This window comes from Babylonia areolata, chromosome 11 (assembly GCF_041734735.1).
Source record: "Babylonia areolata isolate BAREFJ2019XMU chromosome 11, ASM4173473v1, whole genome shotgun sequence".
Classification (NCBI taxonomy): Eukaryota; Metazoa; Mollusca; class Gastropoda; order Neogastropoda; family Buccinidae; genus Babylonia; species Babylonia areolata.
Genome location: NC_134886.1, coordinates 39,487,026 through 39,506,666, shown reverse-complemented (window position 1 = coordinate 39,506,666; position 19,641 = coordinate 39,487,026). Strand labels below are relative to the sequence as shown.

Sequence of the window (19,641 nt, the reverse complement as noted above, 5' to 3'; positions counted from 1 at the left end):
ACAAGAGTCCACAGAATCCACAGCGGTGCTAGACAGATAGTCACTTGGGCTGTCCCCCCCGCATCCTCCCCCCAATCCCCCCCTGCCTGCCCTTACCCTCACCGGCTTCATGGTCAACATTGTCAGCTTGGCTCTGAGCAGTGTAGTGCCAGCCTCCCCTCCCCTCCCCTACCCTCCCAACAGTGAAAGATTGACATATTGATGCAACAGTGAAAAATTGGCATGTTGATACATTAGTAAAAGCTTGACAGTAAAGATTGACGTGTTGATGCATCAGTAAAAGATTGACATATTGATGCATCAGTAAAAGCTTGACAGTAAAGATTGACGTGTTGATGCATCGGTAAAAGCTTGACAGTAAAAAAAAAATGACATGTCGATGCAACAATGAAAGGTTGATGTCACAGGTTGACCCTACAGTGAAAGATTGGTATTGCAGTGTTGATGCAACAGTGAAAGATTGACGTTACAGTGTTGATGCAACAGTGACAGATTGACATTACAGTGTTGAAAGGATTGACATGTTGGTGCAGCAACATAAAGATTGACAACACGTTTTGGTACAACAGTAAAAGATTTACATCGCATGTTGATGTGTCTGTACAAGACTGACCTGTCAATGCCAGAGTAAAAGAATTGTGTGTTTTCTGAAGTGGGGGACCCCCTTGTTTCTTGTTCTCTCTTCCTGTCAGTCTTAAAACACTGCTGAAGGACAGGAGAAGGTGATGGTAATTGGCAGATTGTCCACCCGTCTTGACTCGGTGACTCATTGAACAGTGCTTGAATGCCCAGTGACTGAACATACACACCCTGTCTCTTTCTCCTGGCTGTGGTCCTTGTCAACAACATGTGTGGATGTTCTAGTTCCCCCCTGTGCCCCCCTTGCAAAAAGAAAAGGAAATTAATTTTAGTCGTGCTGTCTGAAGTTTCTCAGAAAAATGAAGGGATTGTGCATGGCTGAGCTTTGCTTTGGTGGCTTTGTTTTCATGACAACTGTGGGAGGGAAGGGGAGAGAGAGAGAGAGAGAGAGCATCAGAATCACATTGATATGTATGTACATCAGAATATCTGAAAAACAAATTTAACCATGAAGATTTTGTTTGATGGCTGTAGTGACCTTTGTGGTGTGCGGCCAGTTAGAAGATACAGTGCTGCATTTAGTTGGTGGTGATGTGTCTGAGACTGGCTTTGTTGCCTTGTGATCAGAGCAATCAGTGTTTACATGATGCCCAGCTTTTCGTCTTGTTTGGGCCTGTTTGTCAAAATACCTGCCTGCTGTTTTTTATTGGACATTGTGGGATTTAGGCCAGATATTGTGACTCCCTCAGTGTGTGTGTGTGTGTGTGTGTGTGTGCACGTGCACCCAGTGCAGGCTGCATACAGTGGAAGTGTGAAGCTGATTTGGGGAAGAGTGGTGGTGATGTGTGTGTGTGTGTGGTGCAAGATACCATGACACTGGGTGGGGTTTCCTCCTGCTTTCTGTCTGTTCTGTGGGGCTGTGAGAGTGGTGTGAGCAAGGGGTCTGTGCTTGTCAGGTCTTGTCTAGATACCAAGATAGCTTCGGCATGAGAGCTCCAGTGTCAGTGGGCATGTGTGTGTGTGATAGTGTGTATGTGTGTGAATGATTGCAGCTCTTCATGTTTGTGTGTGTGTGTGTGTGTGTGTGTGTGTGTGGTGTTCAAAGTGAATAGATTTGTGTGATTGTTGCAGTGTGCTCAGTGGTTTGTTTTTTTTGTTTTGTTTGTGGTGGTTTGTGGTTTTTATGAGTGTGTGTCTGTGGCAGTGTTGTAGGTTTTCATGTGTGTCTGTGGCAGTGTTGTAGGTTTTCATGTGTGTTTGTGGCAGAGTTGGTGTACTTTACTTGTATATGTGATGATTGGGTAATCTGGAACAGAACTGTGTGCAGTAGTAACTGCTTATGGCTGTGGCATGGGGCATGTGTTTGTACAGTAAAACTTTATGAATGTGCTGGTGTGTGTGTGTGTGTGTGTGTGTGTGTGTGTGCTGACAGTTTGAGTTGAGTGTGGTGATAGTGAACTTGTGTGTGTGTGTGTGTGTGTGTTCAGTGGTGGTGGTGATGGTGATGGCGAAAGCATTCATGACATAGGATGATTTGTTGCAAATGTTGTCATGTAAGTAAGGCTGATGATGCTGAGAAAGGAAAGCATTTATGTACAGTGGACTGAAATAGTACTTATGTAAAGTGCTGTATGCGGTGTTGAAAGTGTGTATGCATGTATGTATATTGCGCTGTTGGTGGTCCTAGAACTGTGTGTACAGATGTGGTTTGCTAAAGTGACGACCTGCCCCCTAAGCAGGAATAAGCGACTGCTTAGATCTCTTTTGTGATGTGAAAATGTCCTGGTTAGTTGTACATATTTGATGCTTTCTGTGACTGGGTGGAAGAAAGGCTGTTGTACATATTTCATCAATGCTCGGTGTGTGGAGAGAAGTGAAAAAAAAAACCCAGTATGTAGAGAGAAGTGAAAAGCGTGTCCCTGTGGATGTACGCTGACAGTGCAGCATCGTCTGCATAGGGAGGCTCGGCAAACTTACTGTCAGTCACAGCGAAAGGGCAGTGGGGAGACACACACATACTGACATTTTGTGGCCGAGTGAGATGTACAGGAGCTTTTTTTTTTTTTTTTTTTTTTTTTTTTTTTTCCTGTTTTGGTCTTGTACAGTAACTACTACTACTAAAAAAAAAATGAAATTAAAAAAATCAGTGCTATGGTTGTGCCCGGTTTTCATTTACAGAGCTTCATGTCATAAGTTGTGGTTTATTTATGGAGGCTGTCATGAGTACAGTACATGTCGGATGATGTATACAAGCACAAGGTGGAATTGGAAATACACCGTTTGGTCAGATGTCAATGGATACTCGTTTTCTTTTTTCTTTCTTTTGATTTTTTTTTTTTCCTTTTTCTGTGAATCCTCCACTCCCCAGTTCTTTCTTTAGAGCAGAGTGAGGATTAAATTGGTGATTTATGTTTATGCTTGACACATGGGGGTTGGTTGGGGGGAGGGTGGGGGTGGGGGGGGTATACTGTGCATTGGAATGTGGGTGGATTTGGTGGGAGGGGAAATGTGTGTGTGGGGGGGGGGTGGGTGGGATTGGGTGGAGGTGGTTCTAGCACACCACCGCCGTCACTTCCAATGCACTGTCGCTGCGGCATGTTGTACAGATGTGTATAGTGGAGATTTGTGTTGACTTTCCCACCCCCACCCTGCCCCGCCCCACCCCCCCTTTGGTGCGGAGCCCCTCCATGTGGATGAGCAGAGAGCGCATGGTTGGTGGAAGATGTGGGGGGAAGAGGGGGATGTTGGTCATATACATATATGTATTGATCTTACAATGTGAGCACTTGTGTTGTCTGCGCTTTGAAACGGTGTGTTTTTTCTGGCTGACTATAAATAGGGCAATATTGTGTTGGACTGGTCTGTACAAGCTTCAGGACTTTTTTTTTTTTTTTTTTTTTTTTTTTGTAATCCTTTGTGCCAGTACCGTTCAGTATGGCAACATGAGTTTTAGGTACATTATAATATATGGCATATTTCATATTTGTGAATATTTTTCTCACATCAGTTCATTAGTATTTACTATTACAAAGTGTGTTTCCAGTGTACATGATATTGGCTGTTGTTCACAGCTCAAAAGCCATTGTTTCAGAGTGTCATCATTGGACTGTTTTGTGTTGTGAAGGACTGGCCTCACATAGCGTGCAAACTTCAAACCCAGTCTTTGAGAGGTTGTCACTGTGCAGTTGTAGTGGGTCTGTTGATGAGCAGTGGAGAATAAAGTGGGTTGAAAAAGGTGGGAGGGAGGAGGGTTGAAGAAAAGTAGAGTGTACATCCAAGGGTATTTTACAGCTTATTTTATAGCTTTGACAGATTAAAAACAAGATTGGAGGAAGAGGTATGTTAGAGGCAACATGTCTCCTTCTCTTCATCCACCAACAGATGTTGAGAGGGAGTCGTTGGGTTGGGGGGTTGGAAGAGAGAGAGGGGGTGTGGGGGTGTGTGTTTGGGGTGGGTGGGGTTAAGGTAGGTGAAAAAGAACAAGGGATGAGGGTAGGGAAATGATGCCAGTGAACGCCAGAGCTGTGGGGCTGTTCCAAAGACAACTTTCCATCAAGTTAGCAGAGGCAGCGGCAGGGATATTCTTTTCACTCACCCGTCATTCTGTGGTTTTCTCTGTGTTCTGCTCTGTCAGCTTTAGAGAGATTTGGTAAAGAAAAAACTGAGGACAGGGGTGGGGTAGGATGTGGGTGGGGGTGGGGGTGGGGGTGGGGACTAAATCTGGGAAGCTGCACATATTTACAAAGAGCCATGGTAGGAACTTGGGGCAGGCCGTGTGATAATGTGGAGAAAGGGAACTGGCCCCAGTGGTGTTCAAGAGGTAGATCATGGGCAATCAGTGATAGCACTGCTCCAGTTCTAGGTTCTTTTTCAGTCCCTGTTTCTCTCTGTCAGCTGTGTGCGGTTAAAGAAAAAAAAGTGATGTTTCTTCATCAAGTCATTTGAGGAGCACTGCCATAAAAGTTTGTCATTGATTATGCGTCATTTTCATTCATACTTGGACATCTTTCATTCCATCACATGTCTGTTTTTAGTCTTTGATGGTTTTTTTTTTCTCTTTAAATCAGCAAGCAGAATCAAAAAGCCATTGAATGCAGATTTTATTTCTTACCATTTTGTGTGTGGACCCCCTTTATTTTTTTAATATTATAAATTTTTATTTAACGGCATAGGGCATGATGACTGATCTTCCAAGGAATGGAATGGTAATGCTGTTGACAGATGACAGCTGGCTCAGGTAAATTCTATTCTACAAACTGCGGAAGACAAGAGGACGGAGAGAAATGGTTTGCTGTGGAGGAGTGTGGGTGTGAGGGGTGAGTGCTGGGGTTGGATGACGTGGAAGGACTGTATCCTGCACCCTGACCCTTCATGATGTGAAATGGGGTGTGTGGGGGGAAAGGAGGAGAAGGGTAAGGGAGGGGGCACATGGCAACCTAGTGCATAGCTTAGTGTCTTTCTCTTTCTTTCTAGGTACTAGTAACAACAGAGCCCAGTTTGTGTAGCATATCGGAGGTAGATTTCATCTCTGATATACTCCGTGAAGAAGGGATTTTCTTCCGTTAATGTAGTCTAGTTTCATTTTATCAGGTTTTTTATTTTTTTTATTTATAAAAAAAAAAAAAATTATATATATATTATACAGTGTAAGAGCTTGGTGCAGTTTGGAGTGTCTTTGCAGTGTTCCTTATTCTCTGACTTATCCTTGAAAATTTCAAAAATCTATTTGGTATTATTATTATTGTCTTTTTATTATTATTATTATTAATTTTTTTTAATATAAAATAAAGAATTATCATTAGTTATTCAAGTTCTATCCTGTATGACTTTTACAGAAAAAAGCTTTTGTGTAATGTGTTATCTTGAAGCGAAAACTTTTTTTTTTTTTTTTTTTTTTGTTGATGTGCATTATTATTTAATATCTTATTTTGTGAGCTTAAAAAAATGGCAGATTTGTATTTTGAAACTTAAAAAAATATATTGATGTGTATATTGATATGTTGTATGATACATGGATTAACGTTTGGTCTGCCTCACATTGTATTGTTCACGTATGATAGGGAAATCTTTGTATGGACTTGCTGCCAGCCAGCTATGACGCACTGGAGAGTTGGGATCACTGGTTTATAGCTTGTTCAGTGCTGCCTCTGTTCGGGACATCATGAGGTGCAGTCCACTCCATCACATGTATTTTTCCCTCTTCTCCCTCCCTCCCAGGTATTTCTAGCTAGGTCGACTTCTTTCCTGTGCTGGTACATTGTTCTGGGTGTATTTGTCAGCCCAGCCAGCAAATGGTCTGACCTAGTAGCCAGCGGTATAATTTGGAAGTGAAGTTAGGTGGTAGAAAACATCGGGTCATTCTCACTGAACTGTCAATAGACGCCAACAAGTATTTAGCACAGGCTGCAGGCAGTAGTACAGAAATATGGTCAGCTGACTGTTTAGTACAGATGGGACGCAGGTAGGTGTGATGAAGTTGAGAAGCTGTTAAGCGTTGTACATGGACTGTTAAAGCAGGCATTACTTTGCTGTTGTTGAAGACTGTGATATTAGATAACACCTAAGTCGACAGGAGAGACTGTTTTCAAACTGGAAGCCGCATGCTATTGCTCAGTAGTGCTTGTTTCCAGGCGAAAAGGGGTTTCAGATTGAAGAAAGAAAGACATGGACATACTGTTAGTATCACCACGAGTGATTCTCTTGGCTCCTTGTCAAGACTTTATGGAATGTCACTGGTTTTTTTTTTGTTTTTTTATAATTGTTTTGAAACCTAGCATTTGATTTAAAGGTATTTTCCAGGAGAAACTAAGTATCAATGTGTTTAATCAGTCAGCTTTTGCATTGTGCATTGGTTTTCTCTCCAAAGAGTAAACATGAGGGTGATGTTTTTTTTTTCAGTCCTGTTTTTTAATTTTTTTTCCAAGGGAAAAAAAGCAGAACATGTCAGATTTGTAGTGAACTGCACAAATGTTCTGTCCAAGAGGAAAGTTGGGAACCAAACTGACTTGCAGGTGGTGAGAGAGACACGGTTGAGCCACAGCCCCATCTGTGTGTCAAGGAGCAACTCCTTGTCCCAAGGCAAATATTCAACTGTGAAGGCAAGCGTAATAATTGGCTTGCAAGTTATGGGAGTAGTTTGTGTGCCAGGACAACCCAGAAAGCCATGAGGTGGCAGTGTGAGCAGCAGTGGTAGTACTGAGTTAGGAGTGTTGAAGATGGCCAACTGATGATGTGATGTCCATGGCGATGTGTGGCTGTCTGCCTGTGCTGTGATAGGGCTGAATGTCTTGTCTTGTTGAGGTCATGTCATGGTGATGGAATAGGGGTGGTCTTAGAAACACATCTTTATATAAATTTCCCCTTTCTCTTTTAACATTTTGTCCCTGTACTTTTTTTCCCTGTTCTTTTTTTTGGGTTTTTTTTTTTTGGCATTATTGTTTCAGCTGACTTTTTATTTTGCCTTTAGAAATGTAGGGATTTCAATGAACAATCTGTTGCGTTATGCTTTGTTAAAACTAGTAATTTCTTCCTTCCCCCATTTTTCTGGGCTGTTGTCTAGGGGAAAAAAAAAAAAAAAAATCAGAAGTACACCGTGAGACTATGTCTGTACAAAAGTGTTTGAACTACAACCGGGAGACTGTTGTTGTATGTGTCCACACACACACAGTTGATTCAGTTGATCAGTCCTCACCTCTCCATGCATTCCATCGGAAGTGGCTAGCAGTAGCAGGTGGGAGTGAAGTGAAAATGGTGATGTCATTGATGGGCTCGGTGTTGTCTCTCTGCTTGGTGTCATAAATAAATAAATAAATAGTGCAGTGCGCCCAGAACAACACGCTGGAAGGAGGCCTGATGGTTGTGTGTGTTGCTGTAGGAACCTTGTTGTTCTTGATGCACAGGAGGAAAAAAAAAAAGCCAGCAGTTGTTGTAGTTGTCACTTGACACATCTCACGCAACAAGGTTTTACACGAGACTGTGTGTGGGTGGGTGGGGGTGTGGGGTGGGGGTGGGGTTCTTGAAGGTGTGTGTAGGGGTAGGGTGGGTGGGGGGAGTGTGTGTTGGTGGAGTATGAGGTGAGAACCTCCTCCCCTTCCCCCTGTCCCTACCTTCCAGAACCCCCCCGACCCCTCCCTCTCTTCCCCCATCCCCTGGTAATGCCTGTCCCAGTTTACAGGGCAGGAGAGTGTAGACACGCAACACTTGCATGACTTGGGGTAACAATACTATTTGTCTCTCATCATTCGGTTTTTCACTCCTTTCCTTTCTGTGCCCACCACTTTCATCACTTTTGTAGTACAACACTGGTAGTACTCGTTTGATCCATTATAATAACACCACCATTTCTTTTTCTTTTCTTTTTAAAAAATTTTTTTTTCTGTTCTTATCTTGTGCAGATTTCTTTATTTCACCATCCTTTCCCCATTTTTGTGGATTTTTTTTCTTTTTCTCTCTCCCCGCTGTTGAAATACGTAAAACTACTAGGTCAGTGAGAACAAAATCAGGTTCTGCATTTTATTGTTTTTATTTTGTGGACATTTGTGTCATTCTTGTGCAAATTTGTTTCAAACGTGATTATGTGACTTCAGTAGGTGCTTCTGCTAGCAGCTAATGCTATTGTGAGAAGTAAAGCTGTGAATAATACACCTGTTTTCTGTTTTTGTTTTCTATTCTCTGTGTGTGCATTCTCCAGGTTAGACCGAGAGAAGTGGTGTGTGCAGTGCAGATACTTGTCAACATGCTCATGCTCCCATGCATACCATTTCTTCACAGTGTGTGTGTGTGTGTGTGTGTGTTCATGCGTGCAGGCATGTGTTGTGCAGTCCTTAACTCTGCAAATACATACAACAGCAAGCAAACTACTTGGTTTCTCATATCACTTTATCTCACATTGCAGACACAGACTGGGTAAGGTTAAGGTGAATAATAAACACAGATGGAGGGGTAAATGGAATACAAGAGCAGCAGCAAAAGTGAAAAGGTGTGTCGAATCAGTCAAACTGTTTGCATTTTGATGTGTTCCTTAATGTGTTCAAGGAGTTCAGGAATTACTATGCTATATTGTACATCTATATCGTTCCTGATGCAAGATCATTGTTACCTTGCCTTGTAGACAGCCACACTTAACATGCAACATCAGAATAAGAATGCCATGTAGCCATACTTAACATGCAAAATCATTGACACCTTGCCATACAGACTGCTGCATTTTACATCCAAGATAGTGTTACCCATTTATATAGACAGCCACTCTATACATGCAAGGTCGTTTTAATCTATCCATGTAGACAGCCACTCTTCACATGCAAGACCGTAGTTACATATCCATGTAGACAGCCACTCTTCACATGCAAGACCGTAGTTACCTATCCATGTAGACAGCCACTCTTTACATGCAAGACTGTAGTTACATATCCATGTAGACAGCCACTCTTTACATGCAAGACTGTAGTTACCTATCCATGTAGACAGCCACTCTTTACATGCAAGACTGTAGTTACCTATCCATGTAGACAGCCATTCTTTACATGCAAGACTGTTGTTACCTATCCATGTAAACAGCCACTCTTTACATGCAAGATCACTGATACCTTGACAGCCACAATTAACATGAAAGACTCGCTACTTTTCCACATAGCCACACTTAACGTGCAAGACTTGACTAATTTCCTTGCAACATAGACGGCCACACTTTACATGCAAAACTGCTGTTTCCTTGCAACAGGCAGCCACACTTTTCGCACAAGACTTGACTAGTTTCCTTACAACATAGACAGCTACACTTTTCAAGCAAGACCGCTGTTTCCTGTCACATAGCTCCACTTTACATGCAAGATCAGACTCAGAGTAACCTTGTCACATAGACATACACTTTACATGCAAGATCACAGTAACCCCTACTTTACTTGCAAGATTAGAGTAATTTTGCCATGTAGACAGCCGTTTTACATGCAAGATAAGTGTTACCTTGCCACATAAGCACACTTCATACATGCAAGATCAGAGTAACCTTTCCATGTAGACAGCCGCACTTTACATGCAACATCAGAGTAACCTTGCCAGGTAGACAGCCACACTTTACATGCAACATCAGAGTAACCTTGTTATGTAGACAGCCCCGCTATACATGCAAGATCAGTGAAACCTTGCCATATAGACAGCCCCACTTTACACGCAAGATAAGAGTAACCTTGCCACACAGACCGCTACCCTTTACACGTAAAATCAGAATAACCTTGCCATATAGACGGCCACACTTTACATGCAAGATCAGCGAAACTTTGCCATGTAGACAGCCACCTTACATGCAAGATAAGTGTTACCTTGCCACATAAACACACTTCATACATGCAAGATCAGTGTCATTTTATCTGTCATACTTTACTTGCAACGTCAATGTTACCCTGCCATGTGTAATAGTAAAAAAAAGTAAATACACACACACAAGAAAAGAGAAAAGAAATGAAAAGCAGGGTTGTTGCTACAAAGTTACAACAAAAGGACATAATTATGTATGTCTTGGGCTCTGCAAGAATGGGCAGGGCATTAATATTGATGTCTCCCACACCAAGCGGTGCAGAAATAAGCGGTACCACAGACGGACAGACCTATATTCATAACAAAAGTAAATAAAGTGAATGAAATGTAACTTTTTGAAATATTTTGGATAAAGTTTGTATGTACTAAGCTAGTATGTCTGGTCAGTTGCTATGTGTAAACAAACAAAAACTACTTGAAAAAAAAAAGAAAAAGAAAAAAAGAAAAGAAAAAAGAAAGCAAGAAAGAAAAAAAAAGAAAGAAAGAGAGGATTGTTCAGGATAGTATTTCTGCATGAATTTGCATGCTTGAATAAACCAAAGTTAACTTCTCAAAACCACTCTGAAACAGTGAACATTTAAGTTAAAAGAAATCTGAAACAAAGTGGAACTGTTCTTCAAGGCTTTGAACACCTAAAAGAACAAACAAAAATACCTTGTTAAATATATTATATCATGGCAACAGTTGTGTGAAATAATTTCTTTTGAAAATCCTCTTGATAAATCAATCCTCTGTGGATATGAATTTGAAACTTTCATAACATTTGGATGAAGCATCTGGCACATTGTAAATCAAGCAAGATGCTGTAAGTGTAAAACAGCATGACTCCCCCCCCCCCACCCCTCCCCCCCCATCCCCCCCCACACACACCCTCCTGGCCCCAACCCCCTCCATACCTTATGACAAAAGGACATTGAAGGCACAACTTTCAGTTTCAGTTTCAATGAGCCATCGAAGCATGCAGATTGTTCCACTACACTAATTACATCTGCTTGAAAAAAGAAAAAGAAAAGAAAAAAAAAGGTGTCTGGGTGTGGGGGTGTGGTGGGGGGATGGGGGCAGGGAGCAGATGCCTAATAGTCCAGCATACTGGAAAGACCCAAAACTTTTTTTTTTTTTTTTTTCAATCTTTCTTTTTTTTAAATTCTGTCTTTCGGTTAACATTTTTTTTTTTCTCATCATCACAATAAATCACCTCCTCAGTGATTTTTTATGCCACATTGATACACCTTCATTCTGAGATATAATGTTCAAAGATGGATTTTTCTTTTGGCATTGGAAGCGAACATACATAAACTAAATCAAGACATACATATGTATAAAGCAATTAATTTCAATATGTTTTTTTTTTGTTATTGCTGATGGTTTGCTGCATAGTCCAAATAGGACATTTGTTATAGTTGTTTGATGTTAGTGCTTCCTTCTATTATATCTCTCTTTCATTTTTTTTCTCCAACTTTCTGTCTCTTCCCCACCACACACATTCTTCTCCCACTGCCCCCCCCCCAACCCCCCCGTCCCCTCTCCTTTTTGTCTTTTTCCTTCTAATATCACTTAAAGTGGAAAGACGTATGCATGTGTATCAAGTTTGCACATGAGGATTCAAGACTTTCTGATGGTTCCTGTAATTACTGCCACTGTCATTTTGGCTGTTTTGAATATATTTTTCATTGTTATGAATCAGTTGATGCCAGATTTGTCAAAATACTAACACACAAGAGAGCGAGAGAGAAAGAGAGAGATTTGAAAAACAGGGTTTTATACCCAACCTTACCCACAAAGCAAAGACAAAGGGAAACAATCCATGGTTTCTCTTGAATCAGTTACTAGTAACCTCCCATGCCAGTTTTTAATTTATTTATTAATTAAAAAAAGAATCAACTTGGTCAAGGTGGACACAATTTCATAATGTGTTGATAACAGTGCAATTTGATAACAAATATACTTAGCATCAGCATAGAATTAAGGACACTTTGCTTTTCTAACATAGTGTGAAAAGAACACACTCCATAATTATATTGTTTTCTAAAAACAACATAATATATGGAATATCTGATGTATAAACTCATTTCCTCTAGTTATCCATACATAAATACATAAAACACCCATTACAGAGTCATATTAGACATTATTACTACTGACACATAAGTGCACATAAATACACATACAAATACATTTACATACTTGCATACTTACACATTCACATATATCTTCACTTCAAGTATATCAGTATATGTTGTGCATTTTGATCTTTCATTGTATTTTGTTATGGGTTCTAGTTTTCAAGAAATTTTATATATGGACACCATTTTCTTGTAAATACCATGCTTAACATTTCCATTGAATGCATGTATCTTTCTATTTTATAACTATTTCTAAAATCATTCAGAAAGTGCTCCATGCATGGTTTAATCTTATTCATTCTGCATTTATAAACAAAATATTTTGCAAAAAGAATAATATCGCTGAAAGTTCCATCTGTGTTTGTAATTTCATCATTTCCAAAGAGAACTAACTCTATGTTTAAGGCCAGACACGGTAGTACAAAAACGTATGAAATAAACTTGAAGTTTATGGCTTTCTGTGACATGGTATGCAAAGATATTGGACTAAACATGTCTAAAAAGGTCATTTTGTGCAATTTATCATGATGGTTTCCATGGAAACGAATCCAAAATGGCCAACAAACAAAAAAAAAATTAAAAGCTTATAACTTCGATACCTTTATAGATATGTTATTTCTGTTTGTTTTATTTGATTTATTTGTATTTGTTCTTTATTATAGTGCAGTGGTATTTTGGAATTTGAATAAATACATTTATTATTATTTTTTTGTTGAAATGTGTATAAATTCCTTGACATATTTTTTTTTTCAAATGACTGTATATTCATTCTTTTACTAGTACTATACAACCCACTGCACTATAATAAAGATGAATACACAAAGAAAGAAAGTACCAAGTTTGAACATGTTATCTTTTAAAGTTTTTGAGCATTAGCATTTTGAAAAATCGTATTACGAGGACAAAACACAAAACTGAGAAAACAGGAAAAGAAGGAGATGTGCTTGGTACTCACAAGAAATCACACATGTTGATGCTGTTTGAAGCTTTATTTAGGTGAATATAGTACCCAGGTGAAACGGACTATAAAGATTAGATGCTGAAGAAGCAAATTATGCGAAAAAATGAAAATCACAAAAAATCATGATTTTGGTCAAAATTTCACTACCGTGTCTGTCCTTAACTTAACATTTGAGCAATTATCACATCTCCCATGCCAGTTTGACATGGACCATGCGAACACAGTCTGATTAAAACAAAAACAAGTATTCAAAGTCATTTCACAGAGTGATGATTGTTGGACTTTCAATTCTACCTAAACCTGTACCATCTTCGCAAGTACCTGCGTGTACAGGATTAAACTATGTACAGTAGTTACACTGTAGAGAGTGGCAATAAAAGCCCAGGCCTCACATACACAACATATTTGCATTGCATTCATTATGCACACACACACACACACACACATACACCAAAACACGCACACCACAATGCTGCCTGTTCCTGAACCATTTTTATGAGTGCATTTATGTACATGTAGCCGTGTACCGAGTGGTTATTCAAGGGTACGGCACAAAAGACTTAACAAAATATGATTAATTGAAGGATAGACAAGATCCCACGCACAGGCCAGGAACATATAGAGGCCAGTCACAAATGGGTTTTTCTATTGTTTTATTTACAATAGTTATAAGAACATAAAAAGAGAAAACTAAGAAGAGAAGACTGAGAAGTAATGAGAAGACAGTGCCTGGAATGACACAAATAAATGTCATAAGCACAACATGTCGGCACAAGTGAATAGTAAAGCACATGTATACATATTACATGGAAAGACTATCACTCGGGTTTGGGATACGCAACAACATAATACATATGTGTGAAGACCAAACGCTGACGTCAAATGACATTTCTAATACATTTAAATAGCGCAGTTAAAGTGATTGAAGTGATGCCGACTTGGTGAAAGTACACTGTCAGTATAGATTAGGTAAAGCTTATACTGTGTCAAAGTGACTCAAATGAATCAGTGTATCATGTTGCACTATACTGGAGTGAGCCGTATAGGAGAGAGCATTGACAACTAAATTACAATTAACAGACTGATACATACCAGGTGGCTTTAACCAATAACTGATATCCAACACTATCTTGTAATCACAACAGCAGAATACTACACACATCTTAGAGTACTGAGCGCACTGTAGCAGTACAACTGATATTAGCATGAAAAATAATACCTGAATAACAAACAAGATAGATAATCAGTGGCTTAGATATAATACTGGCAAACTGATAGACCAGATAGTAAGTGAAGAACCATCATGGCTTAACCATTAAGTGGTGAAGGAACTTTATGCACTCACTAGAACATTCTGGAACAAACTATCTGTCCAGAGATGTCACTGACTGTGACGTTATGAAGAATCAAATGGAACACTGCTCCAAGCATATGACGACATGGCAATTATTTAGATCAATCATAGCCGAGTTGTGACTAACATGTCAAAGCAATAACTGAACAAAGAATTAACTAAACAACGCAATAACTGAACATACTCATATGAACACAAGTAATGTGTCGAATAATACAATTTACAAAGCAACACATTCTACACACTAGTACTTACAGCAATACGTAGCGAGGTGTCAGCCGTTGTGGGCACACACACGACACAACACACTGCTCGCGACACAGCAAGAGAGAGAGAGAGAGAGCTCTGGTCAGATGACTGACCAGGTATGAAATGACCACTCATCACTCACTGTGCCAATTTATGCAAGTTTAGCGGACCGCAAAGGCTGTCACGTGTGCTGCAAGCAGATCGTCACTAATCACGGAAAATCCGATGACAACTGTGCTATCTACAAGGTGTTCAGTGACAGATTTCTAAATGATTCCTGAACCGATTTACGCAGGATAAGTTGCAAAAGAAAGAGCTCAACACCTACTTTATAATGAGTATAAAATGAAGTGTTGGTTATTTAAGATGAATTTATTATTTTATAATCTTAATTTAAGTCACCTGAACAGGGTCAGTTTTAACAAGCTCATCGCGGAAAATTACAAACTGCGTTAAATCAGTTTAATGTAGGCAAACATAAATGGAATAGACTTAAAGATGGAATTGCGATGATTCTGCTAGTATATAATACATGTAGTTTACTGATCTGACAAAAGAGGTATTAATTAATTACGGTGGAACAGAAACACAAGTTTCTTCTCAGCCAATGACGTACCGCGATGCGACACTGGCCGAGCAGGTGGTCTGGCAAGGACAAAATGATGTAAGCGGAGTGACGTCACACAATCCTGGGCGCGGGTAAGGAAGGAAAACTGTTGTCTGCTAATACAGCTTGTGCGTGAGGCAAGCTAATACAGCTTGTGCGTGAGGCAAGTATTGGAGCAAGCATAGCGCTTGGTCACATACACAATTAAACTGATGTACAGTCTGATCTGTAGTTGTAGGGAGTGACAACGAAGGCCCAGTTCTCACTGACGTAACATATTTGCATCACATTCATCATCACACACACACAAACACACACACACTGACGCAGACACACACACATCTACACATTCACACACATACGCATTGGGTTCTGAACTTTTCCAGTACTCATACAAAATGACTGATTTTGTGAGTTGGCACCACTGCCTCCAGAAAAACATCAGTCACCAAACGATGTCGTCATCAGCCACAGAGAGGCAGGCGGCGATGTGAGCATCAATATCCAGCTGGGACATCCTGAAAAGACACGCAGAATCAATCAGTTTCAGCGTCAGGAAGGTGACAAAGCATGCAGACTGATCCATATACAGTTATATAATATACACCACACCACATCTTCTCCAGCAGCAACTACAACAAATACAACATAAAAAAAAAAAGAAAAAAAAAGAAAAAGAAAAGAAAAAAACAAAAAAAAACCAGGAGCAGAATGCCTGACCTTCACATACACCAACACGCCTAGTCATGCCTTAAGAATCAGAACAAAACAAACAAACAAAAGAAAAAACACATTCACACACACACAAAAAAAAAACAAACAAAAAAACCAACACATTCACACACACACACACACACACACACACACACATCTGTCACCACTTCAATGCCCTGATAAAAAGAGTGTATATGGCGGATACAGAGACTACACTGGTAACATTCTGCTGGAAGAAATCTGTTCTGACAAAGGTCACAGCTTGCTATGAACACAAGAGATGAAATGGAAGAAGAAAAAAAAGCAATGAAGAAGAATAAACAGAAGGAAAATGAAAAATATGTGTGCACACACAGACAGACACAGACATAAGTAAACAACTGCCTGAAAAGAATTCCATCTTCACAACAAACCATTTAATATGATAAAAATCTGATAAAACAAAACACAAGGAAATGAGCAAGACAAAGAAAGCACACTCACAAACACACACACACACACACACACACTCACACACCAAAACACGACAACACCTTCGTACAGCAACAAACACTTGTCACCAACTACTCACACTGTAGAAAAAGACACCTGGCACAAGGGACACGACTTTATTCGCCCATCCTGCTCGTCCGGAACACTTCCACCACCACCACCACCACCACCACCATCATCACTTCTGTTTCCTTCCTTGCAGGCACTCTCACCTCTGCGCCCTGAGCTCTCCCCTCCCTTTCCCACGGCTGTCTGACTCAGCAAGGGTCTGGACACAGAGCTGCTCTGAGACAGAGCAGTAGAAGACACGCCTGCTGTGCCGCTGTCCTTGCTTGGCCTCCCCACAAAACTGGAAGAAGAAGCAAGCTTTCCCACAGCAGGTGCTCTGCCGTCCAGAAAGGTATTCCTCTGAAGTGAGTCCCGGGATGAGGAAAGTGATGTGCTTTCAAGGGAACCCCCCTCGGTCTTTCTGCTTGTCATCAACATCCTGCTGGGTAGGGTGGAAGAGGAAGAGGAGGAGGAGGACTGTGAGGAGAAAGAGGAGATAAGAGGCTGGGACCTATCACCCAGTCTAGGTCTACCCTTTGACAGTGAAGGCTGAACTCGAGACGGGAAGAGGGACTTTGCGACAGGGGTCTGACTGATGTCCGTGCAGGCAGCGGATGAAGATCTCATTTTTTTTGCCGCCTGGCCAGCATCCAGGCGGTGGTCTGAGGGCCGTTTCTGCACCAGCCACTTACCCCCTGCTGACCTGCGCTGGCCACCTTTTGTGGACGCTGTTAAGTGACGGTTACTGCTTTCCTCAAACTCATCCACGTCGTCACCCATGTCTGACACAGATGAAAACCTTGAAAATAGCCCAGACGCTGAAGCGGTCGGCTTGAAGTTGGTTCGAGGAGCACCACCACCTTCAGGTTTGGAAGACACAGGGACTCCCCACTCAGTCTCACTGATGCTAGTTTCCTTCTGCTCTGGTTCTGGCCGTGTAGAACTGGAGTGGATCAGTGTTTGCTGAGGACTGGTGATGACAGCACTAGCTTTGAAAAGAACATGGGAAGAATCACTTTGGCCTGGATGACTAGGATCAGCAGGGACATCTGAGGAGCCCCTCTGTGGAGCAGGGACATCTGTGGAGCCTCTCAGTGGATCAGGGACATCTGTGGAGTCTCTCAGTGGACCAGGGACATCTGTGGAGCCTTTCTGTGGAGCAGAGGAATGTTGCTGACCAGTTCTCTGTCTTTCGCGGCGCTTGAACCTGCAGGGGCACAGCTTGGGCAAGGGAGGCAACTCTGTGTGAGGTATTGGAGCCACACCAGCTGGTGTGTTGTCTCCCTTGATCAGCTCTGGCTGCTGCAACAGAATCACACTGTGGGCACACTTTTCATTGTACATAGATGTTGACCAGTGGCTTTGGTTGAAATAAAATGAAAGAAATACAGTGTGGACAAAGTGGTACATGCAATGTATGTCTTGTAAAGATGACACCACAACTACTGCCAGTTGGGCACAGCCAAGGTCGGTTTCTCTAAAGCATTCAACAAAGTCCCTCCCACTAAAATACATGTGAAACAGGACAGTCTGTAACCTAATAATCCTAAACAAATGGCTTAGCTCTATGGAGCTGGATCCCCACCTCCAAAAAGGATGTGGACAAAGTGGAAGCAGCAAGATTTATCATGTGTTAAAAACACATCCTTCAAACAAGGTTGCTTAACTCATTCCATGCTGCACCTGACTGATATGCGTGTGCGGCTGATCACCATTCTCCGCTTGTCGGTGAAGAAACCCGTTTATTTAAACCAGTTTGTCAGCTAATTATTATGCATTAAACTGCTATGTATGGGAAGTAACTCCAACTTAACCTCCTTCCTCACTGGCACACAAAATTTCACTCCAAAAATCGAATGAACAGTGCGTTTTTTATCTGGTTTTCCGCATTGATATGGTAAAGCTTCAAAGGCTTACTGTGCAGTTTAGAGCTCAATGAAATTATGAATTCAACCCAGATAATGAAGATTTGTTTTATGATTCTTTTGATAATTCATGGGAAAGTGAAGGAAATGAAATTAGCAACCAGTGTAGACAATCAAGTAGATTGCCCATAACCTTCAACATTGACAGAAGCTGACATTTTACTATTTCTGTTTTTGATCTAAAGTTACAAGTATAATGTTACATCCTTTGTCTTGAGACTTCAGCAGTTTGTGTCAAAGCCACATTTCAGTCACAATGTGAAGTTCGGTAGCTATTGGTTGAGCGGTTGCTATAAATTTGTGCCTGAAGTGAAGCACCCCTTCCTGTTGATACAGCCAGGCCTAAACATGCCAGGCTGGGAAGGCTGCACAGGCAGACGACCTTAACTCACTCAGTACGGCCAGTCCTCTCTTCTCCTCTACACAGATCCCTCGGATGTCCAGTGGGTGTCTGAATGACCCAACCTTTAGCTTCCGTCATCAGAATTGTGGTATTCTCTGTCAACATTCACCTCTTCAGTATAAGAGCCTTCCGCTTGCAATATTTTGATGATGGCAATTGGGGTGAAACACTGTTGACGTCGTCCCTTTCGCCGTTCGTATGGAGAGAGTTAAAGGGCTGAAATGGTTAAGGATCGTTCGCATTGTCATCAAATCCCTAAACTCATTTCCTTCAAGTGTGGTTTTAAAACCTGCCTTTTTCCACAGCAGTTCCTCCCCCTCACTCCATCTTTCCAGCCTTCAGTTTCTCTGGCTGTCCATTTACATACATTTTTAAAAAAATTTTTTATATTACATGCTTTAATAAGATATACATGTCTGCATGTGTGTGTGTGTGTGTGTGTGTGTGTGGTGTGGTGTGGTGTGGTGTGGTGTGGTGTGGTGTGGTGTGTTGTGTTGTGTTGTGTTGTGTTGTGTGTCTGTGTGTGTGTGCTTGGTTAAATTCTAATGCACACACTTCCTTAACTTACTCATAACATACTCAATTTTTAGTTTATCTACATTTCATTCTAATTTTTGCAGATGTCAAACAGTGAATTTCTGTACCTTGGTTTAGGCGACAAACCAGTCTTGATGTCTCGATTCTTGGAAACATACATGCAAGCACCCAGACACACACACCACCACACCACCACCACCACTACCAATGACACAAATACACAAGTATCAATCTTTCATCAATTCACACACCACCACCAACTAAGCCAACAACACCCAACAACAGTGCCAGTGGTCACATCACACACCACCACCACCACCACCACCTCCAACAC

The 19,641-nt window shown here is 41.1% G+C and overlaps 1 protein-coding gene across 1 annotated transcript in view; it reads right to left on the bottom strand.

Annotated features, from left to right (window-relative positions):
- Positions 1-13,616: 13,616 nt before the first annotated feature.
- The window catches only part of LOC143287244 (uncharacterized), a 10,494-nt gene continuing 4,469 nt past the window's right edge, over positions 13,617-19,641 (bottom strand). The window contains exons 4-5 of the mRNA XM_076595189.1: positions 16,474-17,744; positions 13,617-15,706 (exon numbers count right to left, since the gene is read on the bottom strand). Coding sequence (XP_076451304.1) covers positions 15,634-15,706; positions 16,474-17,744 — 1,344 coding nt within the window. The 3' untranslated portion in view covers positions 13,617-15,633. The remainder of the gene's footprint in view (positions 15,707-16,473; positions 17,745-19,641) is intronic.